Source organism: Kogia breviceps, chromosome 18 (assembly GCF_026419965.1).
Source record: "Kogia breviceps isolate mKogBre1 chromosome 18, mKogBre1 haplotype 1, whole genome shotgun sequence".
Classification (NCBI taxonomy): Eukaryota; Metazoa; Chordata; class Mammalia; order Artiodactyla; family Physeteridae; genus Kogia; species Kogia breviceps.
The window spans coordinates 3,298,750-3,325,998 of NC_081327.1; the positions used below are offsets into that span (position 1 = coordinate 3,298,750).

Below are 27,249 nucleotides of genomic sequence, written 5' to 3' on the forward strand. Positions count from 1 at the left end.
AGGCAAAGCCTTAGTCTTGCGCAAGGAGCGGTTCCCCTTTTCGTTTAGCAGGGGATGTTGTCACTCTCCGGCAAGGGGTTTAAAGCCCCGGGCTGTTCCACCCACGGGTGTGTCCTGCTGCGAAGATCTGCCGCCCAGCCGGCTGTGCTGCGGGGTGTGGAGCCGTGGGCTTCGGCGCTGCCATGCAGCTGGAGGTCATTCTTCTGCTTGGACTTGGTGAGTGAGACGAGGGAAGTCGGGTGGGAGGCCGGTGAGGGGAGAGGACGCAGAGAAGAGGTTTATAACCTGGGTCCCTCTCGTGCGAATCTTCCTTTATGAGGTCCTGGGGCCAGTGACTTACAGAGAGCTCACCCACAGGGCCGCTTTTCTTCAGTTTGGTCTAGAGGTGATGCCCTGAGCTCAGGTGTTTGGGAATCACTGTGTTATTGGGAGGCAGACATCTCTTACCAAGTCTTTCTCTATTTTAGTGTTTTGCTGGGATCAGAGGATTCGGGCACAAACGGGTGAGTGTTTCCTCCTTTTTCTGCGTAGAGAACGAACTCTGAATTGGGCTCGAGGGGTGAGCTTGAGCGACCTCGAGGGACTCCCGGCCTCTAACCCGCACCATTTCTGCAGCCACTCGTCGTATTATCTATTTTTTTTTTTTTTTTTTTTTTTTAAATTTTATTTTTTTTTGGTGGTATGCGGGCCTCTCACTGTTGTGGCCTCTCCCTTTGCGGAGCACAGGCTCCGGACGCGCAGGCTCAGCAGCCATGGCTCACGGGCCCAGCTGCTCCGCGGCATGTGGGATCTTCCCGGACCGGGGCACGAACCCGCGTCCCCTGCATCGGCAGGAGGACTCTCAACCACTGCGCCACCAGGGAAGCCCAGTATTATCTATTTTTTATGTTCTAATTCTTCACCATTATGCCAGCTTTTGGTGGAAAACCTCCCCCCTTCTCTAGAAAGCTTCCCAATCCCCCTGCTGTTCCCCATCAGCACAGATGAGCCAAGAAGCGAATGCCCACGTTTTCAAATAAAGCAGAAAGGGAGCGCCGTTGAGCTCGGCACTTCACAACGCAGACACACAGAACGGGGGACGTTTGTCCGGGCACCACACCCCCCTGCGGCTATGGGGCCGTCACCCGTTGGGTGTGTCGTGTGTCCTTTCCATTTGCCATCACCTCAACTGCTTCCGTCTCCCTCACCTGTGGAAGTTTTGTTCACAAGGAAGGTACTCTTGCTCAGCAGACAGACTTGCAGTAAAATGAAACCTCAACATTTACCGGTTCTGGGCCACTTTGCAAGCAGTTTCCTGCATTTGGCTCGGAAGTTCCTTCTTCCTAAAATGAAATAACGGGAGCTCCCGGGGGGTCCAGTGGTTAGGACTTGGCGCTTTCACCGCCATGGCCCGGGTTCAACCCCCGGTTGGGGAACTAAGATCCCACAAGCCACGGGGTATGGCCAAAAAAAAAAAATGAAAAAGGAGAATGGTGTTGCATCAGTTAAGATACACTGCGTGTCAACCTCAGACAACATTTTGCTCGGATTAGGGGTCATTGCGTAATGTTGACAGTTGCTGGATAACATGTATTGCGCTTCTCCCGTTGGCAAGGGCTGTCCTCAGCTTTTGTATGTATGATCTCATTTTAATCTTATTAACTCCACCAAGAGGGAAGTTGATTTTTTCATATTCCAGATATATTGAGCCCTGGATGTGACTTGACATTGTACTGTGTGTTTGGCATAGGTTTTTAATAAATTAATTAAAGTATAATTGAAATACAGTATTATATTAATTTCAGGTGTGCCACAAAATGATTTGACATTTATGTACATTATGAAATCACCACAATAAGTCTAGTAACCATCTGTTCCCATATAAAGTTATTATTACATTATTATTGATCACCTTCCCTATGCTGTGTATTTCATCCCTGTAATCTATTTATTAGCTAACTTAAGGTTTGGACTTCTTAAACCCCTTCACTTATTTTAGCAGCCACCTGTTTATTTCTCTCTGATTCTGTGACTCTGTTTTCATTTTGTTTGTTTGTTTTGTTCTTTAGAGTCCACATACAAGTGAGAGTGTAGAGCATTTGTCTTTTCTCTGACTTATTTCACTTAGCAGAATACCCTCTAGATCCACCCATGGGGTCGCAAACGGCAAGATTTCTTTGAGTGACTAATGTGCCACTGTGTGTGCCGATATGTCACATCTTCTCTGTCTGTCCATTTCCTGGTGGACAATCAGGATTGCTTCTCTGTCCTGGCTACTGTAAGTAGTACTGCTATGAACATTGGGGCGCATGGATCTTTTAGAATTTGTGTTTTCGTCTTTTTTTGAATGTGTACCCAGGAGTGGTAGCTCTATTTTTAGTTTTTTGAGAAGTCTCCGTACTGTTCTCCGTAGTGGCTGCTCCAATTTACATTCCCACCAACAGAGCACGAGGGCTCCCTTTCCTCCACACCCTCGCCAACACTTGTTATTTGTGGTCTTTTTGATGATGGCCATACCGACTGGTGTGAGAGAATGTCTCATTGTGTGTTTTTTTTTAAATTTATTTATTTTTGGCTGCGCTGGGTCTTCGTTGCTATGCGTGGGCTTCCCATTGCGGTGGCTTCTCTTGTTGCGGAGCACGGGCTCTGGGCGCGTGGGCTTCAGTAGTTGTGGCGCACGGGCTTAGTTGCTCCGCGGCATGTGGGATCTTTCCGGACCGGGGCTCAAACCCGTGTCCCCTGCATTAGCAGGCGGGATCTTAAGCACTGAGCCACCAGGGAAGTCCCTCGTTGTGGTTTTAATTTGCATTTCTCTGATGATTAATGATATTGAGCATCTTTTCGTGTGCCTGTGGCCATCTGTGTGTCTTCTTTGGGAAAATGTCTATTCAGTTCTTCTGCTCATTTTAAATCAGGTTGTTTGGGGTTTTTTTTGCTGGTGCTTTGTATAAGCTGTTTACATATTTTGGGTACTAACCCCTTGTTGGTCGTATCATTTGCAAATATTTTCTCCTATTCAGTAGGTTGTGTTTTCATTTAAAAATATATATATTTATTTATTTATTTATTTTTGGCTGCATTGGGTCTTAGTTGTGGCACATGGGATCTCTTGTTGTGGCCCACAGGCTCTTTGATGTGGCACGCAGGCTTCTCTCTAGTTGTGGTGCGCAGGCTCCAGAACACGTGGACTGTGTAGTTGTGGTGCATGGGCTCCAGAGCGCACGGGCTCTGTAGTTGTGGCATGCAGGCTCTCTAGTTGTGGTGTGCGGACTCAGTAGTTGTGGTGTGAGGGCTTACTTTATTTATTTATTTTTGCGGTACGCGGGCCTCTCACCGCTGTGGCCTCTCTTGTTGTGGAGCACAGGTGCTGGACGCACAGGCTCAGCGGCCATGGCTCATGGGCCCAGCCGCTCCATGGCATGTGGGATCTTCCCGGACCGGGGCACGAACCCGTGTCCCCTGCATCGGCAGGCAGACTCTCAACCACTGCGCCACCAGGGAAGCCCGCCATTGGTATCTTAATAGGGATTGCATTGAATCTGTGGATAGCCTTAGGTAGTATGGCTCTTTTAACAGTGTTAATTTTTCCAATCCATAAACATGGTGTATCTTTCTCTCTGTGTCATCTTCAATTTCTTTCATCAACGTCTTATAGTTTTCTGAGTACAGGTCTTTTATCTCCTTAGGTAGGTTTATTCCTAGGTATTTTATTCTTTTTGCTGTAATGGTAAATGGGATTGTTTCCTTAATTTCTCTTTCTGATATTTTGTTGTTAGTGTATAGAAATACAACAGATTTCTATATATTAATTTTACATCCCACAACTTTACCGAATTCATTGATGATCTCTAGTATTAGTTTGGTGGTGTCTAGGATTTTTTTTTATGTATAGTATCATGTCAACTGCAAACAAGGAGCTTCACTTCTCCTTTACAATTCAAATGACTTTTGCTTATTTTTCTTGTCTGACTGCTGTATCTAGGACTTCCAATACTATGTGAATAAAAGTGGTGAGAATGGATATCCAGCTCTTTATTTCTGATTTCAGAGGAAATGCTTTTGGCTTTTCACTGTTGAGTATGATGTTGGCTGTAGGTTTGTCTTATATGGTCTTTATGTTGAAGTATATATGTTCCCTCTAATAGAGCCCACTTTGCTGAGAGTTTTTATAATGCCAAGCAATGATATTTGTTCTTAAGTTGACAGGGAAGACTGACATTGGATTAAAATGGGTAGATGAAAGATGATCTGCTTCACTTGTCCAGTATCTGCTAATGGCTATCAAAGTTATCACTCAACTCCAGTCAAAAATGCTCCTGTGAATTTCTTATCCAATGGAATCTTTGACATCTACTCAGACACCTAATGAGAATCTCAGCAGAACTCTCACCAAATCTCAGAATCTCCTCCTTATATTGGTCTTCCCATCTCAATAGATGCCATCCATCCTCTCCAGTGATCAGTTCATTGAGAATGATATGTGATGCCCCTCTTTTGCTCTCAATGCCCATCTGCTCCATCTCTAAATCTCAAAGCTCATCATTTCTATCCTCAAAAACTCCTCAAATCCATTCCCTTTTTTCTTTTATCACCACCACATTGTCATTACATGATCATTTGTCATGTAGCTGCCTGTAGCATGTTCCCTAATTGTCCCTCCACTTTCCACCTGGCCCCTTAAATCCATTTATCACACCAGAAATATAGTAATCAAAAAAATTACAAGCTCACTGCTTGTTAATCCCTTTGTGGGTCATTATTACATTTAGACTTAAATCCAGACTCTTCTCCTCAGCTTCCAATGTTTTGGACCTTTGCTGTTATCTCCTGACCTTTCTATCTTTACCAAGAACCATTTTTCATATTATGTACCATTTGTCCTTTCTGTGTGTGGGTCACACAAAACTCCTTCTCACCTCTTGAGTTTGCATATGTTGTTCCCTGTTCCTGGAAGACAGTTCTTCTTGCACTTCGGAGAACTATGTGTTTCTTATCCTTCAGGGATCATCTCCCAAAGAAATCTCTCTTATAATGCAGGGTAGATAGTTTTATCATGTAATAAGAGTAACAACTTCTGTGTATTGGTTCACGTGTCTAGAACTCTGTTATTGGGTAGGTTCACTACAGTTTCCAAAACATCCAATAACTTGCCTCATGTATGGAAGACACACAGTAAGTATTTATTGAATGGATGAATTAATCCAAGAGGAGATCAATAACAGATCTTTACTGTTTACTAATTCCTAGATCTACCTGAAGTCTACCAAAATCATCCTGGAGGTGAATACCTTGCCATTGTGACTGTGGCTTCAGTCATCAGCGTTCTACCTTTCCTCTTCCTCCTCGTCTTTCTCCTCTGCCGGTGCTGGTGTCGAGCCAAACACAGTACGTCCTGGGGGGGGAAGGGTTAGCCTGGGAGGAGTGTGGGGAGGGGCTTTGTGGATCGCCTACCAGGACTCTGATCACTGACTCTCCGCAGGAGCCACTGAGGGTGACACCAAGAGCCAAGTGAATGATAACAGGTAGGAAAATCTGGACTCCCCCAACAGAAAGTGCTGTGTCTGTCTCATTTTGCAGACCTACCTTAATGCATCTATCCCCTTTCCCTTATTAGCTCCAGCCCAGACATGGACTTCCAGGAAGAAAGTCAACGTAAGAGGAGTGAGAAGTAGGGGTAGCCAGGGTGGGGAAGATAGAAGGCATCCTAGAAGAAGCCGAGAGGGTTGGGGCAGACCTCACTGGGTGTGATGTCACTGCCCTGCCCCGATTTCAGTCATCCATCTCTGAAATATAGATGGCAAGACTGGGTAATCTGAAGGCTCTTCCTGGAAGCCTATCCTCTCCTCTTTTCTTGCAGGTGATGTCTCAGTGGATATCCCGCCAGAGGAGGACAGACAAATGGACATGCATGTGAGTCTTTCCTCCTTCCCCTGCTTCCCGCCCCAGCTGCTCTCCCCTCACTGTGTATCTCCGTGCTGGCAGGTCCACACAGAGGAAGACCCACCGGAGTCTTCGGAGTCTTGTGCTCAGCTACGCCAGGACCCCCTTGCAGGGAGCGGGGGTTCACTCCCGCCCTGCGCCACTGAGGCTCCCTCAGAATAGCCCTGTGTGTGTGCCACCTTCACCTTGTCCAGAGAGCAGAGCCAGAATTGGCTGTGTGGACTCCAGGGTTCAAGTGCGCCTTAAGGAAGATGGGGCTTCATTAGTTGTCCTGCTCAAGTACCCATGCCACTCGTTGTCTCGGAGGCCGCAAAGACTCGGGAATAGAGAAGCCTTGTCGACCATAAATTCTGGGGGCTTCCCTGGTGGCGCAGTGGTTGAGAGTCCGCCTGCCGATGCAGGGGACGCGGGTTCGTGCCCCGGTCCGGGAGGATCCCACATGCCGCAGAGCGGCTGGGCCCGTGAGCCGTGGCCGCTGCGCCTGCGCGTCTGGAGCCTGTGCTCTGCAACGGGAGAGGCCACACAGTGAGAGGCCCGCGTACCGCCAAAAAAAAAAAAAGAAATTCTGGGATGCATCCCATATCTCTCAGCAGATTCCTGGTTCCTTGTGTATTTACCCACTCATGTGCTTATTTAACAAACGTTCACAGAAGTTGACTCTTTCTTTGGACCTGTGCTGACAGTATACATATTAGTAAGATATAGCTTCTGGTCTTTGTTTTTTTTTTCCTTCTATTTTGCATATTGGTTTTTATTTCATATCAATGTCAAAGAGAACAATTGCAGAAACGGGACAAAAACTCCAGTTTCCCCTTCACTTGGCATAGCTTCTGGTCTTAAGGAACTCATGGCCTACTGAGAGAGGCAAATCACGTGATCTGGCCCTGAGCAAGCAAAGAGGGAGCAGGCGTTAAGGATGAGTTGGGTCACTGAGCAGGAACAATTGTCTGAGCATGTTTAAGGAGAACTCACTGGTACCAAATACAAGGAGAAGCCAGGAAGTAAGAGTCGGGCTTCCCTGCTGGCGCAGTGGTTGAGAATCCACCTGCCGATGCAGGGGACACGGGTTCGAGCCCTGGTCCGGGAAGATCCCACATGCCGCGGAGCAGCTATGCCCGTGCGCCACAGCTACTGAGCCTGCGCGCTAGAGCCTGTGAACCGCGACTACTGAGCCCACGTGCCACAACTACTGAAGCCCACGTGCCTAGAGCCTGTGCTCCGCAACAAGAGAAGCCACTGCAATGAGAAGCCCAGCACTGCGGGGAAGGGTAGCCCCCCACTCGCCACGACTAGAGAAAGCTGTGAGAAACAAGGACCCAACGCAGCCAAAAATAAATAAATAAATAAATTTATGAAAAGAAGTAAGAGTCAAATTGGGCAAGGAGGAGGGCCTTTTCTGGCAGTCCAGTGGTTAAGACTTGGCACTTCCGCCGCAGGGGGCACGGGTTGGATCCCTGGTCATTGAACTAAGATCCTGCGTGCCACGTGACAAAAAAATTGGGCAAGGAGGCAGTTCCTGATGGCGTTTCAGTCTAACGTTCTAGGAGCTTGTGAGAGCTGAAGCCTTCGGAGCAACAAAAAATGAACAAGGAAATGTTCTTTGTAAAGGAACCAAATTGCAATAATTCAACTACAGAAGGGTTACTCTTGGGGAAGGGAATGATGCAGATAAATTAATATTTATTATTATTATTTATTAATATTAATTAATATTAATATATAAAAAAGAACGTATATATGTATAACTGAGTCATTTTTCTGTACACCAGAAACTAACACATCTTCAATCAACTGTGCTTCCATTACAAATTAATAAAAAGATAAAAATTTAAAAATATAAGACAAGGGACACCAAAGATTGCCAGCAGGTCGCTAGAAGCTAGGAGAGAGGCACACACCAAGTCACCCCGACTCTGCCCTGACCTCCACCCTGCACTTCTCAGAAGGAAATCTGCCAGTATCTTGACCTCAGACTTCTACATTCCAGAACCATGACACAAGACATTTCTATTGTTTAAGCAGCCCAGTTTGTGATACTTTGTTATGGCAGCGCTACCAAGCTAATACACTACTGGACTGGCAAAGATTAGAAGGCTGGGTAATCCCACATTTTTTTAAACTTTTTATTTTATATTGGAGTACAGTTGATTATCAACGTTGTGTTAGTTCCAGGCGACGGCAAAGTGATTCAGTTCTGCATAGACGTGCATCTATTCTTTTTCAAAGTCTTCTCCCATTTGGGTTGTTACAGAGCACTGAGCAGAGCTCCCTGGGTGGTACACTAGCTCCTTGCTGTTTCTCCATTTTAAGTATAGCCGTGTGCACCTGTCAGTCCCAGACTGGGTAACCCCACACGTTGGGGGGTATTGGGGAGGTATGGGGATCCTCTTGCACTGTTGGCGGGGGAAGAAACTGGTGCGGCGAATGCAGACTTCAGTTTGGCAGTAAGTAAATGAAAGATACACTTAAGAGCTGCCATTTGCTGTTGGGTGCATATTTTAAGGACATTTCACATATGTGCACAGAGGCACCTGTAGAATGATATTTAGCTCAGAATTGGTTATCTTGGAGATATTTGGATATGGTGTGGCTGTCTGTTTTGGGGACAGTGGAGGTATAAATGCGTTGGGAACAAATCAATATTCTACAGATCTGTGAATGGACTGTGAAATCTCTGTGGGCAAGATGAATGACCTCCACAGCACTGCACAATTTACAATACAGTATACATTTTGCACGGTATGAAATCACGTTTTGCAGAGATGCACTAATTCACGTGAGATATTGTAGAGTTGTTCCTTGGAGATGGAGACAAGAAATGAGAACTAAAGGGCATACACAAAGTGAACAAGGGAGAGACTCTGCCTAGATCCGTGTGGACATGTGCTAAACCAGAGGAAAAGGATTTATTTGGCTCCCAGCACCCAAGCTTCACCTAGAAAAGCGCATTTTCTTCTAAGCTCAATTTTTCTCACCGGAATGGGACTAAAGCAGAACCCGTTTCTCAGGCTTGCATGAGGATCAAATGAGGGAATGCTTGAAAAGTGAGGAGTATTATAAGGAGATATTGGGGGCTTCCCTGGTGGCGCAGTGGTGGAGAGTCCGCCTGCCGATGCAGGGGACGCGGGTTCGTGCCCCGGTCCGGGAAGATCCCACGTGCCGCAGAGCGGCTGGGCCCGTGAGCCGCGGCCGCTGAGCCTGCGCGTCCAGAGCCTGTGCCCCGCAACGGGAGAGGCCACGGCAGTGAGAGGCCCGCATAACGAAAACAAAAAAAAAAAAAAAGGAAAAGAATCACCTGCTAAAGTTGGGCCGTCCTGACCTGACCCCTATAAGCTCTTCAGTCTTAATTTTCTGCTCACTTAAGTCCAGCTACACCAGTCATTTTCTGGTTACATGAAAATGCCAAGCTCTTTATTTCATCAAGACTTCAGGGCAGGCTGAATGTGCTGCCTTTCCTCTATGGATATTTCTTACCATCAGGCATAACCTCAAACATCACCGCTCCAAAGAGAAGTTCCCTGAAACCTTTCTATTGCAGAGATCTGTCAGATAGCATTCCGTGTCAGCACCTTGTTCAAAACACTTATCGAAGTTTCCATGCATTTTACCCCGGTAGAGATCTAAAATGGTGCAATGACTTCCCATTCTCCCTTCCCGCAGCCCCTGATAACTTCCAGAGTACTTTCTGCCTCTATGAGTTTGCCTATTCTGGATATTTCATATAAATGGAATCATATAATGTGTGGTCTTTTGGGTCTGGATTATTTCACTTAGCCTAATGACTTCAAGGTTCAAACAGGTCGTAGCCTGTGTCAGAATTTCATTCCTTTTAAAGGCTGAACAATATTCCACTGTGGTATGTATACACCACAGTTTATTTATCCTTCCACCAATGGACATTCGAGTTGTTTCCATGTCTTGGCGATTGTGAATAATGCTGCTGTGAACACAGGTATACAAATATCTGTTCAAGTTCCCGCTGTCCGTTCTTTTGGGTATATATACCCAGAAGTGGAGTTGCTGAATCATTCACTGCTTAACGCTCTGAGGAAATGTTTTCCACAGCAGAGGCACCATTTTATACACCTGCCAGCAAAGCGTGAGGACTCCAACTTCTCCATTTCCTCACCAACATTTATTCATATCTGTCTTTTTGATAGAGCCACCCTCGTGGGTGTGAAGTGATATCTCATTGTGGATTTGACTTGCGTGTCCCTAGTGAATGCCAGGGAGCTTCTGCGAGTATCAGAACACAGACGATGCCTCACTAGGCAGACCTGCTGGGACACGGGGCTGGTGCCGGGAGATAAGCCAGGCTCCTTGGAGCTCGTGTGCAAGTCATTCTACTGAGGGGCCCGCCTCCAGCTTGATGAGTCTCAATTAGCAAAAGCCAGGCTGGTGGGGGAAGGGAGGAGAGCATTCTTCATTCCCGTCACGTCCTGTATCTCTGCTCCAGCCCGCACCCAGGGCTTCCCTCCTGGGCTCTACAGCTCAGGTCAGGCCGAGGAACCATGTCCCCATCCATGGCTGCCTTCTTCTGTCTTGGTGAGTCAATCTGTAGAATGCTGAGGGATAGGCAGTGGGCTATGAGACAGAGAAGTTTTTAAAACCTGCATCAGTACAAGAGGCAAGAGGAAATTTTCAGGGCAGGAGGTGACCAAGGGTCACCTCATTTATTTGCTGGGTGGGAAAACTGGGACGCCAGGGAGATGGTGTTTGTCTGAATTACTCTAGTTTATTCATGGCTGGGTCAAAAAATAAATACAGGTCTCCCAGTGTTGGCTGCAACGTTCCCACTACTCCATGCTGTTTTAATTTTAATTAATTAAAATATAGTTGATTCACAATGTGGTGTTAGTTTCAGGTGTACAGCACAGCGACTCAGATATATACATATATATGTTCTTTTTCAGATTCTTTTTCTTATAGGTTATTACAAAATATTGAGTATAGTTCCCTGTGCTATAGAGTAGGTCCTTGTGTGTGTGTGTTTTTTTATTAAACTGTTATTAGATTCTTTATAAAAGTTTATGCTTTTTTTTAAAACTTGTAAGAGGACACATAACAGAACAATAAATTCTGTTCTAAGCCCCCCTTAACTCACCAACCCTAACCAATACTTGTTTATCCTTCTACATTTACCTTCATTCTTTAGTGCAAGTGTGTGTACACATACGTACATAGAGTTTTTTTTTTTTTTTTTTTTTTTTTTTTTGCGGTATGCGGGCCTCTCACTGTTGTGGCCTCTCCCGTTGCAGAGCACAGGCTCCGGACGCGCAGGCCCAGCGGCCATGGCTCACGGGCTTAGTTGCTCCGTGGCACGTGGGATCTTCCCGGACCAGGGCACGAACCCGTGTCTCCTGCATCGGCAGGCGGACTCTCAACCACTGCGCCACCAGGGAAGCCCCATAGAGTTTTTTCTTATAAAAATAAGAACATATGGTCCACATTATTCTGCAGCTTACTTTTTGACACATAGCAGTAGACATGTACAGTTTTTAATTTAATTTATTTTATTTATTTATTTTTTTTGCGGTACGCGGGCCTTTCACTGCTGTGGCCTCTCCCGTTGTGGAGCACAGGCTCCGGACGCGCAGGCGCAGCGGCCACGGTTCACGGGCCCAGTCGCTCCGCGGCACGTGGGATCCTCCCGGACCGGGGCTCGAACCCGCGTCCCCTGCATCGGCAGGCGGACCCTCAACCACCGCGCCACCAGGGAAGCCTAATTTATTTTAAATAGCTGAATATTATTCCACAGTATTTCAACATTTCCTTGGCTCTTTGCTTTTTTGTGTTGTTAAATTTTATTGGAGTTGAGTTGATTTACAATGTGTTAGTTTCAGGCGTACGGCAAAGTGAATCAGCTATACATATAAATATATCCACCTTTTTTTAGCTTCTTTTCACATACAGGCCATTACGGAGTATTGAGGAGAGTTCCCTGTGCTATACAGTTGGTCCTTGTTGTGTTTTAACTTTGTTTAATGTGGATTTGGTATCAGGGCTAGATTACAGATTTAGCTTGTGAATATCCCTCATGGTACTGGTGCAAACAATTCTATTTGTGACAACGTGCACGGACCCTGAGGGTACTATGCTGAGCGATACAATCCAGATAGAGAAAAACAAATACTGTAGGATCTTACTTACACACGGAATCTCAAAAAGCCCCCAAAGCAGAGAGTAGATTGATAGATGCCACGGGCTGGGGCATGGGGGTGGGGGAAATGGGGAGGTAGATGTTGGTCAGAGGGTACAAACTTCCAGTTATAAGATGAAGAACTTCTGGGAATCCAAATTATAGAATGATGATCACAGCTAATAATACCGTAGCATATACTTGAAATTTGCTGAGAGTACATTTAAATTTCTCACCAAAAAAAAAAAAGATAATTACGTGAGGTGATGGATGTGTTAATTAGCTTGATTGTGGTAATTATTTCACAAGTCATCATGCTGTAAAGCTTAGATATATAAGATTTCTGTTTGTCAACCTCAGTAAGGCTGGAGTAAGAGTCCCCCTTAAGAGGACTGGGGAGTCCAGTTTTTATTGCCTTTTTACTGCGTTTTTACCGCCTTCTCGGTATCAAGCTTTATTCTGGGCACGTGCGTGCACTGTTTCCTTATTTCTTCCAAAGAACTTTATCGCTAAAAGGACAGAGGCTCCAAGCAACTAAGGAAGGAAAGAGTTGGTGTTACCGGGGATAAGAGTGTATATACTACGAACACGGCCTGCCTCTCACTCACTTATTCATGTATTCATTCTCTAAAGACACTCATGTAGCACTTACAGATACATTATTCTATGTCGTTAAACAGACACTTACTCATTTAATCCCCATAACAGCCGGATGGAGTAGGGCCTACTATGATTCCCATTTTACAGGTGAGAAAACTGAGGCCCAGAAAGGATGAAGTAACTTGTTTAAGGTCACACAGCTATGGCTCGAATACAAACTAAGGAATGTTTGCACCAAATCCACATTTTTTACCACGAAAATATGCTGCTAGTGTTTGAATCTACCTGATCGTGGACCTCATGGGACCTACTGTGCCATATATGCTGTATATTATTTGTTGTTTACCTGAAATTCAGATTTCACTGGGAGTCCCATGTTTTTATTTGCTAAATCTAGCAACCCTAGTGAGACTTAAACTGATAATGCAACTAACTCAGCAAAACGGTTAAAAAAAAAAAAGAGTCTTAGCTTGAGAGGAAAAAGGGCAGTTATTCAACCTAGAGAAGAATTAGTTCAGTTAGAAGAGAAAATGGGGGGGACGTCACCTCCAAGGAAAAAAGTGGAATTTATAGATTATGCAGTTTGATAGATGTGTAAAGTTACATGGAAAGGCTATTGAAAATTGTGGAAAGAATTAGATATAGGTTCAAGGGACACTATGCAGATGGAAATAAACCATACAATTATTGATCCTAGGGAAAATAAATAGAAAAAAAAGTGTATAGGTACATTATAACGCTCAGGTGTGAATCATATTTGCACAGTCATAATGACTTAACCCAAAAGCACAAAATAGGGAGAATATTGATTTAACCCAAAAGCATAAGATAGGGAGGAATCCAGTATTAATGCATCCTGAGAGCTCTTGACTTATGATTTAACGCAAGACAGCATATCGGGATCTAATATATGGCATATGGTGACTATAGCTAATAAGACTGTAATATATACTTGAAAGTTGCTACGAGGCTACACGTTCAGTGTTCTCACCACTGAGAAGAAATAGCAACTACGCGTCCGGATAGAGGTGTCAGCCAGTACTATTCGTGGTAAGCATCCTGCAACAGAAAAGTGTCTCAGCACCATGTTACACGTCCATTACGTCTCTATGAACCTGGAGAAAAGTGAGACCCCCTTCGAGCGCGCAGCTCCCTTCTGTTTCCAGCTGTGTGAATGGGGAAGTGTACCGCAGGGGGCTGGGGGGGGGCGGGGGCGGCAAGGAATCCCTGTTCAGCTTTTTAAAAATTGTGGTAAAATAATGCACTTCACGTAAAATGTACCGTTAATGACACGGAGTCCACTCACAACGTGTGCGACCAACACGTCTATCTAGTTCCGAGGCCTTTTCGCCATCCAAACGGAAATCTCATACCCGTTACAATCCCCCCCCAACCCCCCCTCCTCCCGGTCTGTCCCTGCCACCCCCCCTTCCCCCCACCTACTGTCTCTGGACTGATGGATCCATTCTGGATGTTTCATATAAATGGAATCATACAATCATGGCCTTCTATGGCTGGCTTCTTTCCCTTCAATTACGTGCATGTGTGTCTTTGAAAAAAAGTTACGACAAAAGAAGGTGAATACCTGAAACTAACACGTTGTTAATCAACTATACCCCCAACATAAAATAAGAACTAAAAAAAAGAAAAAGAAAAAAAGAAAGCCAGTGCATGCAAGTTTCTCATCCTGGTGCCCAGCACGCAGGAAGTGTGGATTCGTGCTGAGGTCCTGGTGATTGACCCGTTGCTTCTTTCCTCAGGGCTGTGTCTGGGGCAGGTGATACAGGCTCAGAAAGGTGAGTCCAGATCCCTCTTCTGGGTTCAGCCAGCGAGAGGGCAGGAGCGGGTGGGAGAGCCCAGGAGGAGGCTCTGTTGGAAGCTGACCTCCGTTAGCAGAGCCTAGACCTCTGCTAGGCTCTGCTCTCCTTCCAGGCCCACTGCCCAAGCCCTCCCTCGAGGCCCGGCCCAGCTCCCTTGTGCCCCTGGGGAAGCCGGTGACCATCAGCTGCCAGGGCCCTCCAGGCGTGGACTTGTACCGCCTGGAGGAACCGACGTCCCGGAAGTATTCGGACCAGGCGGAGCTCTCCATCCCGGCCTTGGAAGGACGCTTCGTCGGACGCTACCGCTGCTTCTATCGGAGCGGGAACCGCTGGTCTCCCCCCAGCAACGAGCTGGAGCTGGTTGCTACTGGTAAGTGGGCGTGGGGTGTGGCAGCCACGCAGGGCTGCGTGGTCCTTAGTTCTGGGCTCAGGCGGTGGGGGTTATGATGACAGTAAATCCAAAGTCCCAGAGGGGGTGCGATTAGGGTGGGGCAAGCGAGGCACTGGCTTTAAGTGCTAAATTTAGGTGCCAAAAAACCCCTCAGTAATCAACATACGTAATACGTGAATGCAATATCTTAAAAAAAAAAAAACCGCAGACAAACCCAAATCAATGCAAAAACACCCACGATGTGCACAATACCGCAATTTTAAGTAAAGACAAATTCCGGGAACGCCATTGCAAGCAACATCCGAACCTGACAGGAGGAAACATGCGTTCCCCTCTAGCCACATTTATGCACTGAAAAAAAGAAACTTATTTCTTTATTGGCTGCGCCGTGTGGCATGCGGGAGCTTAGTTCCCTGACGAGGGATCCAGCCCGTGGCCCCTGCAGTGGAAGCGCGGAGTCCTAACCACCGGACCGCCACGGACGTCCCACGTTTATGCCTTTTTATTTTCATTTTTTGCTGGAATAAAATGTTCTCAGTTTATCCTTTTCTAGCTAATGCATTTTTAAATGATTATTTTCTGAAGTGGCTTTAAAAAAAATATTGAGTTCGCTTCCATGAAAGCCAGGAGAGTAAAATGAAAATGAATTGTTTATTTTTTGTATAAATAAAATATTTAAACTTAAGATAATGTGTTTTAGTAATCTACTTTTAAACTTCTCAATATTTTTTCAGCTATGTTCATAGCGTGGAAAAACGGAACCATAAAAAGCCATAAAAACGTTTTGAGCCTTTTGCCTCCAGTTACCGGGCAGCTTTCGCTGTCGCGAGGCCGCGGGCCAGGCATGGATTGGGGGATGCCCTGTGATGATAATAATATCAAGTTATACAGCAGGGCAGGTTCATGTGTCAGACTTCAGCGTGGCTCCCCTGGGCACAGGTGGATTCTGTCTTTGTTTAAAATCTTGATATTTTGTTCCCTGTACATGTGTTTGCATTCATTTTTATCTTAAAATTTGCATTAAAGTAAAATTTATCTTGATTACTGAAGGTTTGTGGTTTTTTTTTCATCCGAAGAGAGTGCCTAGCTTGCCTCAGCCTGACTCCTGACTACTTGAGGTCCCGTGTGGTCCACTGGTCCACCACTGTGCCTTGGGGGCTGACTCAGATACTATCCTTTTTTAATTTTACTTTTTATCTTTAAAAGAAGAGAGCTGGGCTTCCCTGGTGGCGCAGCGGTTGGGAGTCCGCCTGCCGATGCGGGGGACGCGGGTTCGTGCCCCGGTCCGGGAGGATCCCACGTGCCGCGGAGCGGCTGGGCCCGTGAGCCGTGGCCGCTGAGCCTGCGCGTCCGGAGCCTGTGCTCCGCAACAGTGAGAGGCCCGCGTACCACACACACAAACCCCCCCCCCCAAAAAAAAAACCAAAAAAAAAAAAAAGAAGAAGATAGCCTATTTATTTGTTTATTTATTGGCCTCACCACGCAGCATGGGGGATGTTAGCTCCCCCACCAGGGATCAAACCTGCGCCCCTGCACTGGAAGTGCAGAGTCTTAACCACTGCACCACCAGGGAAGTCCCTCATCAAATACTATCTTCTCATTAAGTATTTCCCTCACCACCCTACTTAAAGTTCCATCTCGATTTAAAATGGCATTCATCATTATCTGGTATGCCACACATTTACTTATCTGTTTTTTTCTTCATTTATTTTTATTTATTTATTTTTGGCTGCGCTGGGTCTTCGTTGCTGCACGCGGGCTTTCTCTAGTTGCCGTGAGCGGGGGCTACTCTTCGTTGCGGTGCGCGGGCTTCTCACTGCGCTGGCTTCTCTTGTTGCGGAGCACGGGCTCTAGGCGCGGGCTTCAGTAATTGTGGCACGTGGGCTCAGTAGTTGTGGCTCACGGGCTCTAGAGCTCAGGCTCAGTAGTTGTGGCGCGTGGGCTTAGTTGCTCCGCGGCATGTGGGATCTTCCCGGACCAGGGCTCGAACCCGTGTCTCCTGCATTGGCAGGCGGATTCTTAACCACTGCGCCACCAGGGAAACCCTACTTATCTATTAGTTATTGGCTATTCTTTCTTCCTGATGGGATTTTTATTTCTAGAGACTAGTACATAATAGTTGCTCAGAGGAAATAATCGTTGAATGAATGAATGAGCCATAATTATCAGGCAGCTTTGGCTGTGGTGAGTATGGCTTTCCAGGCGTGGCTGGTGATGCCCCATGATGATAATGATAATATCAGATTACACAGTAGGATAGGTTCACCTCTAGGAGCAGACAGCCTGGAGCCAACCTCCGTGATTGCAAATTTCAGCTCTGCCGCTTATACTATCTTGTGACCTCGGACAAGTGATTCAGCATTGTGGGCTTCAGTCTCATGTATAAAGTGGGAATATTTATAGGGATGAATGCATAGGTCTTTGTGAGGATGCAGTGAATTGATACATGGCACGGTCTTGGAACAGCACCTGGAATCTGGCGCTCTCATACGTGTACAGTATAACCATTGTATACTGTAATACAAGCTTACAGTATAACATCAGATTAAGCTAGTTCGCTACTACCATTATATTTTGGGTGCTTGCTATGCATTCCGTATTCTCTGAAATGCTTAATACATACCGTCTCATCCGATCGTTCCGGTTTTATAGTCGAGAACACGGAGGCACAGATATAGGGGGTGATTTGTCCAGCCCCTAAGCTGCAAAACCAGGATTTGAGCCTGGGTACTGGCCATGCTCCCGTAACCACTTTGCGAGCTGGTGGTGGTGGGGTAGCTTCTCTAGGCTGGATGTGGCTGGAAAGTCCCCTGGCCTGTAAAGAGATGGGGGGAACCTTCCCACCCCCACAGCTGAGACACCGGCCACCATCTTTTTTTATTTTCAGTTCTAATATCTTTTTAATTGAAGTATAGTTGGTTTACAATGTTGTGTTAATTTCTGCTGTACAGCAAAGTGATTCGGTTATATATATATATATATTCTTTTAAAAAATATTCTTTTCCATTATGGTTTATCATAGGATATTGAATACAGTTCCCTGTGTTATGCAGTAGGACCTTGTTGTTTATCCATTCTGTATATAAAAGGTTACATCTGCTGACCCCAAACTCCTACTCCGTCCCTCCCCCAACCCCCTCCCCCTTGGCAACCACCAGTCTGTTCTCTATGTCTGTGAGTCTGTTTTTGTTTCATTGATATGTTCATTTGTGTCATATTTTAGATTCCACATATAAGTGATATCATATGGTATTTGTCTTTCTCTTTCTGACTTGCTTCACTTAGTAGGATAATCTCTAGTTGCATCCAGGTTGCTCCAAATGGCGTTATTTCACCCCTTTTTATGGCTGAGTAGTACTCCATTATATATATGTACCACATCTTCTTTATCCATTCCTCTGTTGATGGACACTTAGGTTGCTTCCATGCTTTGGCTATTGTGAGTAATGCTGCTATGAACATAGGGGTGCATGTATCTTTTTGAATTAGAGTTTTGTCCTGATATATGCCCAGGCGTGGGATTGCTGGATCATATGGTAATTCTGTTTTTAGTTTTCTAAGGAACCTCCATACTGTTTTCCACAGGGGCCACCATCTTTAATACCAGAGTTTTCTTCTCTCCCAGGAGTTTTCACCAAGCCCTCGCTCTCAGCCCAGCCCAGCACTGCAGTGGCCCCAGGAGTGGACGTAACTCTATGGTGTCAGAGCCAGTATAGTTTTGACCAATTTGCTCTGTACAAGGAGGGGGACACTGGGCCCTTCAAGACACCTGAAAGGTGGTACCAGGCTGATTTTCCCATCACCATGGTGACTGCAGCCCACAGCGGGACCTACCGATGCTACAGCTTTTCCAGCAGATCTCCATACCTGTGGTCGGCCCCCAGCGACCCCCTGGAGCTCGTGGTCACAGGTTAGGGGTGCAGACCAAACCTTTTCCCCCAGCCTTCACAGGCCCTGGTGGAAGCTCCAAGGGGAGGGAGCAGTAGGCATGAAGAAAGTGAGAGGGCAGGAGAAGACAGAGGCTTTGGAGTGTGTATGAGTGTCTGAGTGGTGCTGTAACAAATCACCATGAATTCACTGGGTTAAAATGTCACAGATTTATTACCTTACAGTTCTGGAGGTCAGAAGTCAAAAAGGGCTCCTGCGGGGATAAAACAAAGGTATCAGCCAGCCTTCGTTCTGGAGGCGCAAGGGGAGGTTTCTGGTGCCTTTTCCAGCTTCTAGAGGCGCCGCCTACATCTCTTGGCTTCCATGGGCCATGGCTGCATCATCAAAGTCAGCATCATAGCATCTTCTGGTCTATCTCCGACTCTTCCTCCTTCCTGCCTCTTTCTTACGCTTCTAAGGACCCTTGTGACTGGACCCACCCAAGTAGTCCAGAGTAATCTCCCCAGCCCGAGATTCTTTTTAAAAACATTTTTATTGGAGTCGAGTATGATTTACAATGTTGTGTTAGTTTCAGGTGTACGGCAAAGTGAATCAGTTACACATACACAGATATGCAGTCTTTTCATTTATTTTATTTTTATTTTTTTATTTTTATTTTTTTTCTGCGGTACGCGCGCCTCTCACTGTCGTGGCCTCTCCCGTTGCGGAGCACAGGCTCCAGACGCGCAGGCGCAGCGGCCACGGCTCACGGGCCCAGCCGCTCCGCGGCACGTGGGATCTTCCCGGACCGGGGCGCGAACCCGCGTCCCCCGCATCGGCAGGCGGACTCTTGACCACTGCGCCACCAGGGGAGCCCTATTTTTATTTTTTAAAATTTTATTTATTTTTTTCTTTTTTCTTTTTTTTTTTGGCTGCACTGCGTGGCATGCGGGGAGCTTTAGTTCCCCAACCGGGGATCAAACCTGTGCCCCCTGCAGTGGATGCACGGACCCCTGGACCACCAGGGAATTCCCTACTTTATTTTATTAATTAATTTATTTATTTTTAGGCCTGGCCATGCAGCAGTGAGATCTTAGTTCTCCGAGCAGGGATGGAACGTGCACCCCCTGCATTGGGAGTGTGGAGTCTTAACCACTGGACCACCAGGGACGTCCCTTATTTTTATTTATTTATTTATTTATTTATTCTTTTTTCTGGTACGCGGGCCTCGCTGTTGCGGCCTCTCCCGTTGCGGAGCACAGGCTCCGGACGCGCAGGCTCAGCGGCCACGGCTCACGGGCCCAGCCGCTCCGCGGCACGTGGGATCCTCCCGGACCGGGGCACGAACCCGCGTCCCCTGCATCGGCAGGCGGGCTCTCAACCACTGCGCCACCAGGGAAGCCCCCTTATTTTTATTTTAAAAAAATTTTTAAAATTTTATATTAGAGTGTAGTTGATTAACAATGTTGTGTTAGTTTCAGGTGTACAGCAAAGTGATTCAGTTTCATATATATAATCTTTTTCAGATTATTTTCCCTTTTAGGTTATTACAAAATATTGAGCAGAGTTCCCTGTGCTACACAGTAGGTCCTTATTAGTTGTCTATTTTATACATAGTAGGGTGTATGCATCAATCCCAGTCTCCCCATTTATCCCTCCCCCGCTTTCCCCCCGTCACCATAAGTTTGTTTTCTACATCTGTGACTCTATTTCTGTTTTGTAAATAAGTTCATTTGTACCCTTTTTTTAAGATTCCAAATATGAGCGATACCATGTGATACTTGTCTTTCTCTGTCCGACTTACTTCACTCAGTATGACAATCTCTAGATCCATCCATGTCACTGCAAATCAGCCCAAGATTCTTAATCATATCTGCAAAGTCCCTTTTGCCGTGTAAGGTACCATAGTCACTGGTTCTGGGGATTACGATACTGTCATATTTGGGAGGCCATTATTCTGGGTATACACACTAAGAAAAATAAATTTTATTTATTTTTTAAAAATTTTTTTGGGCTTCCCTGGTGGCGCATTGGTTGAGAGTCCGCCTGCCGATGCAGGAGACACGGGTTCGTGCCCCGGTCCGGGAAGATCCCACATGCCGCGGAGCAACTAAGCCCGTGAGCCATGGCCGCTAGGCCTGCGCGTCCGGAGCCTGTGCTCCGCGACGGGAGAGGCCACAGCAGTGAGAGGCCCGCATACCGCAAAAAAAAAAAAAAAAAAAAAAAAAAAAAAAAAAAAAAAAAAAAAAAAATTTTTTTTGGTCACGCTGTGCAGCTTGCGGGATCTTAGTTCCCCAACCAGGGATTGAACCTGCGCCCTCAGCAGTGAAAGCACAGAGTCCTAACCTCTGGACCGCCAGGGAATTCCCAAGAAAAAGAAATTTTAATACTATGAATAATGCCTTGTGATTTGTCTAGGTAAAAAAAAAACAAAAAAATCCACAAGCAAGCAGCAAGGGTGGTGGGAGAGGAAAGCGGGGCTGTGTTTTATTCCTTAGGCAGTTCCCTTTGCTCCCCACGTGGGATGCCTGTCTTTCCCCAGATGTATCCCATAGTTTCTGTCTCCTCATGCTTCCCAGGAGGCAAGAGCCCGGGAGATAAGTAAGATGGCAGGTCACAGAGATCCAGAAGAAAGGAAAGTGCTGAGGTTCGAAAAGCAGGGAAGGCAGCTACAGGGAGTGTCATTCATCAGCCCCAGAATGTGCTAGGTGTGCATTTCACATGCTGTTTAACGCCCACAACAGTCCAATGATGGAAGCGTCTTTGTTTTTATTTTCCAGGTGAGGAAACTGGGTTTGCTCAGGACCCATACCTAACAGAGCACATAATTCTCTCTCTTCCTTTTCCGATTTCTCAGGGACCTCTTTTCCCCCCAGCTGGCTGCCCACAGAAACACCTTCCTCTGTAACAGGTAAGTTCCGGAGGATTCACCCTGTTTTCCGTGGTATAAGGCACATGGACCCCCTTTTCTTTCTCCTCTTTGTCTAGATTTCTCAGTTTATTTCATTTGCCTCTTTCACAAATTTGCTCTATTTTAAAAATTCCTTATTTCTGCTTGTAAAGAAGGTATAATAAATGTATAGATATGACTGTCCTGTCCCACATTCCCACCTCTCTCCAGCCTTTCAGGGATGGTGTATGATGTCTAACCTGTAGAAGAGTAAGCAGAGTGGCTTGTAAAATTGTAGATTCCTGGGCTCCAGTTCTGAGTCTCTGATTCCGTTGATCAGTGGTTCTCAAACTGTAGTGGGCTTGAGAATCACCTAGAGAGCTTATAAAGGACAGATTCCTAGACCCCTAGAGTTTCTGATTCAGAGGGTCTGGGGTGGGGTCCAATAATTTTCAAGTTCCCATGGGCCTCTGATGCTGCTGGTCTGGGAATGCTACTTTGAGAACCACTGCACTGCCTTTCGTGTGAGCCACGGTCTTCCCAATTTTCACGGCATCTCAGCGGCTTCTGGCGGTATCGGATGTCAGCCTGTGTCTTAAGAAATAGTATGCTAGGTCTTCCCTGGTGGCGCAGTGGTTAAGAATCCACCTGCCAATGCAGGGAACATGGGTTCGAGCCCTAGTCCGGGAAGATCCCGCATGCCGCGGAGCAACTAAGCCCGTGCGCCACAATTACTGAGCCTGCGCTCTAGAGCCCGTGAGCCACAACTACTGAGCCCGTGTGCTACAACTGCTGAGCCTGTGCTCTAGAGCCCACGAGCCACAACTACTGAGCCCGTGTGCTACAACTACTGAGCCTGCGCTCTAGAGCCCGCGAGCCACCACTGCTGAGCCCATGCGCCACAACTACCGAGCCTGTGCTTTAGAGCCTGTGCTCCGCAACAAGAGAACCGCAATGAGAAGCCCGCCCACCGCAACGAAGAGTAGCCCCTGCTCACCGCAACTAGAGAGAGCCCACGCACAGCAACAAAGACCCAGTGCAGCCAAAAATAAATAAATAAAATAAATTAAAAAGAAAAAAAGAAATAGTACGCTAGGCTGTGACATCTCGAAATGACACCTGACACCTCATTTTTTACTAAGCCACTCAGAAGTAGAAGGCAGTATATTTGGGGCTTTTTGAATTTGTCTTTCCTCTGTGTCTGGGCAGCGTGTGTTAAAGAAATGGGTTCCAGGGAGACTGGGCAAACCGGACATTACCCAATTCCTTATAATCCTTTTGCTTAGAATTCTCAGAAGCCTCCAAGAAACGGAACCACTCACTTGTGAACGAAGTTTCCACCACTGGTGAGTAGCCAGGCACCCAGAGCTCAGCAGAAAGGAGTAGGAGGGTTGGGCTCTCTCCCATCGTCTCAGGCTGTAGGCTTTTCTTTTTTTTAATTTTTAAAAATTTTACAATGTTGTGTTTCTACTGTACAGAAAAGTGATCAGCTATACATATACATATGATCCCCTCTTTTCTGGATTTCCTTCCCATTTAGATCACCACAGAGCATTGAGTAGAGTTCCCTGAGCTATACAGTAGGCTCTCATTAGTTGTCTATTTTATACATAGTATCAGTAGTGTGTAAATGTCAATCCCCGTCTCCCAATTCCTCCCACCACCCCCTTCCCACCTTGGCATCCATACATTTGTTCTCTACGTCTGTGTCAGGCTGTAGGCTTTTAATCTGCTTCTCAAAACCACCTGATTCTTCCCAGGAAAGTCCTTGGTTTGAAGATGAGGATGGGACGGAGATGGGCTCTGAGCTTGGGGGCAGAAGGGCGTTCTGGGTAATGTGGCTGTTTCCAAGATGGCGGCACCAAGGCTACCATGGGAAGACCATTGCTCATCTCTACACATTGCTCTTCTGACTTGGCTCTGATCCATGTGTGTAATCTTGTTCCCATTGCTTCCAGGCAGAGCCCGTGCTTCAGCCCCAAATAGATCATAGTTACCTGGACACAGCACATTTTTTTTCTTCCTCCAGTCCAGTGCATATATGCTTCGTTTATGCTGCCATTCTCTTCTAATTCGTAGTCCTACGCGTTATCCATTGCGCCACTGGCCCCTATGCTGCCATTGTCTTTGCCCTTGGCTTCCCCAGAAAAAAGTCTCCATTTCCCCCAAGATGGAAAACCTTTGACAGATCCCCAGAGGACAGGTGAGACATCTCCACTGTGTCCACACAACTCTAGCTTTTGTTAGGTTCCTGATGCCAGCAGGGTCTTTCCAAGACCCTGATGAGATTCCTCCTCACCCTCTGTTCAAAACCCTTCTGGGTTCCCAGTCACTCTCAGGACAGATAGGAAAACTGACTCATACATGTGAAGTCATTTGCCCGAGGCCCTGCATCTAATAAGTGATGGGTCTGGGGTTCAAATTGGAACACCGTTTCTCTACAGTTCATGCTCTTCTTATAACCCTGCAATTCCAGCTCCCAAGTGCATGTGCTCAGGATAGCGGTAGAACCAGGGGTAGGAGAGATGGTTCCACCCCTTTACACTTATCCTTTTTGATTCCCAGAAACTTCTAGGAATATCACCATCCTTCCAAAGGAGTCAGACCCTCCAACCGGTGAGCAAGTGTCCTTCTCTGGACCAACTTCCTTCCACTGTCCCATGTCTTCACCCAAAGCTGGCTGCTTTCCCTACACAGAAGCTGCAGCTCTGCGATCTTGGGTTCTGGTGTGTAAAGCATGAAGTGGAGGGGGGCTGTTAGTGTGTGGAGCTCCGAACTGGGCAGGGATCAGCTGTGAAGGTGCCCTTCTAAAAGGGCAGAGAAAGAAAGATAAATTTCATCTCTCTCCCCACCCGTTTGTAACAGTCTCCTCTTCCACAATTAGCCAGATAACCAGGTCGTGTCTGTGTGTGAGGTGAGGCTGTATCCGAGGCCTGTGAGGGGGTGTATGGAAGAGGTGATACTTAGGCAACTGGGCTTATCTAATCCTAACCCTTGGTGAGGAGGAGAGGAACCTTCCAGAAAGGAGATTGGCATCCTAGCTAGCCGGGCGTAATAGTCTCAGATGAGTGATACGGCTTTGAGAAACCCAATATGTATGTGGGTCCCGGGGGTGGGCTTTTTGTTTGTTTGTTTGTTTGGCTGCATCGTGCTGCATGTGAGATCTTTTTAAAAAAATTGATTATTTACTTATTTATTTTCTTTCTTTCTTTTTTTTTTTTGGTTGCATCAGGTCTTAGCTGCGGCACGTGGGGTCTTTGTTGAGGCATGTGGGTTCTTTCACTGTGGTGCGAGGGCTTCTCTCTAGTTGTGGCGTGCGGGGTTTCTCTCTCTAGTCGTGTCACTCGGGCTCCAGGGTGCGTGGGCTCTGTAGTTGTGACACGTGGGCTCAGTTGCCCCACGGCATGTGGGATCTTAGTTCCCTGACTGGGGATCGAACTCGGGCCCCCTGTGGAGATGGGCTTTTTGTCATCTGCTCCTGCCTCTCTTGTTTCTCCAGGTCTTGCCTTCCAGTATTACACTAAGAGCAATCTGGTCCGGATCTGCCTTGGGGCTTTGCTTCTAATACTCCTGGTGGGGCTTCTGGCCGAAGATTGGCACAGCCGAAAGAGACCCCTGGTGCGCCGGGTCAGAGCTGCCCACAGACCATTCCCACGCCTCCCTCAGACCCAGAAGTCACCCAGTTGTCAGGATGGGGGTCGACCAGATGATCGTAACTGAGGATGACATCATTAGAATCCCAAGGTTTGGTTGTATCTAAGAGATAGGTCATAGGAGTGGGAAGGGGACTTAGTGTGGAGCGTGAGAGTAAAAGGATAGAGCCTACAGCTGTGAAGAAGGAGAGCGGGTGGTGGTGGGGGGATGTTCTTCTTGGTGCCCCGTCAAGGAGTCGTTGAGTCAGTGTCTATGTGGCTCTATGTCCTAGGACTCTCTTTGTTTGGGATGGAAGGAACCTAGTGGATGCCATAGTCTCCTCCCTGATATCTTGCTCATTGTGGACCTTATGGCACCTTAATTAGGCCATCACACTTATCTCTTTCTTCAACCTTCCTTAACATGAGTTCCAGACCGACTTCTAATATTCCCACCTCTCACAGCTGACCTGTTCTATCCTTTGCACAAAACTCTCCCACGTTTCCCCCGTGCCCGCCCTGTGCTTTTTTTTTTTCTGCCTTTTTTTTTTTTAAACTGGAGTAGAGTTGATGTACAATGTCGTGCTAGTTTCCGGTGTAGAGCAGAGCGAATCAGTTCCGTGCTTTTTTTCCTGATTATCCCCAAACCTAACCCTTGCCCGAGCCCGATCTCAAGCTGTAGCCTGAAAAAATCTCCTTTTGTTTCTCGAGTTGTGCCTGGTTCTTTCAGGCTTTGGGGAATTCTCTTCTTTCCCCTTAGAGTATAATAATAATTATAACCAACATGCCAGCGGCTCGCGTTTATATTAGAAAAAAAGTCCAAAGTCCTAACTAAGTTTGTGCTAAAGGCTAGAATATGTAAATCCATAGAGATAGAAAACAAGAGTGGTGGTTGACAGGGGTTGAGGGGAGAAAGGAATGGGAGTAATTACATAATCAGTGTGTTTTTAAAAAACTTGCGCAGTGACGAAAATGTTTTGCAATTGGATGGATAGATAGAGGTGGTGGCTTCACCACAAGGTGACTATACGGAATGCACTGAATTGTTCGCTTTAAAATGGTAAATTTTATGTTACATGAATTTCACCTCAATAAAAAGCAAAAAAGAACAAACCCTGCTCTTTTTTTTTTTTTTTTTTTTTTTTTTTTTTTTTTTTTTTTTTAGCGGTATGCGGGCCTCTCACTGTTGTGGCCTCTCCCGTTGCGGGGCACAGGCTCCGGACGCGCAGGCCCAGCGGCCATGGCTCACGGGCTCAGCCGCTCCGCGGCATGTGGGATCTTCCCGGACCAGGGCATGAACCCGCGTCTCCTGCATCGGCAGGCGGATTCTCAACCACTGCGCCACCAGGGAAGCCCAAAACCCTGCTCTTTAACACCCATCCATCTCTGTATGGGGTCACTTGTCCTAGGGAATTAGGTGAGATACCCCAGGAATTCTTTCCCTTCCCTGTTGCCAGACTCCAGCACCCTGTTGGGGGCTGCCTCCTCCTGCTAAATTGAAGCCTCTCGGTTGCTGACACTGCTGAAATCCAAAGTCTGGCTCTTCCATGAATATGACTCTTGGACACATCTGGGGTCCCAGCTCCTATCGGAGAGAACCTCAGGCCCTGACTTCGGTAGGTAACTTTTCCCAGGGGCCACGAGGAAGATTGGCAGGAACCGGGCAGCAAGGCAAGGCGGGCAAACGAGTGTGATCACGAACATTTCTTTCCCATTCCCCCCGCCAGGCTAAATTCTCCCCGGATGAAGCAACTTTTCTCTAAGTTTGGTCAGAATCCATTAATAAATAAGACTTTATCCATGAATGCCTTCACCTTTATTTCCCTTGATATACTTGAGATATAGACATTTCATCCGCAGCAGGGTTAAGTGATGTGTGTACGTTTTATGTAAACTGGAGGTACAACCGCGGCTAAAATAACATCTGGCTCAGCAGCTGACATCCCTGAGAAGGATCCTAGGAAGCTCACCATCACCTTGACGATGGATCC

At 46.6% G+C, this 27,249-nt stretch overlaps 1 protein-coding gene across 1 annotated transcript; it reads left to right on the plus strand.

Moving 5' to 3' along the window:
* Window positions 1–141: 141 nt before the first annotated feature.
* Window positions 142–26,375, plus strand: GP6 (glycoprotein VI platelet). Its single transcript, XM_067018988.1, is given in 15 exon segments — window positions 142–216; window positions 468–503; window positions 5,227–5,364; window positions 5,459–5,501; window positions 5,594–5,631; window positions 5,837–5,889; window positions 10,376–10,399; window positions 10,401–10,464; window positions 14,419–14,454; window positions 14,591–14,848; window positions 18,495–18,779; window positions 21,594–21,647; window positions 22,913–22,972; window positions 24,192–24,242; window positions 25,126–26,375. Coding segments are annotated over 15 exon segments (1,395 nt in total). The 5' UTR covers window positions 142–182; the 3' UTR covers window positions 25,347–26,375.
* Window positions 26,376–27,249: the final 874 nt, after the last annotated feature.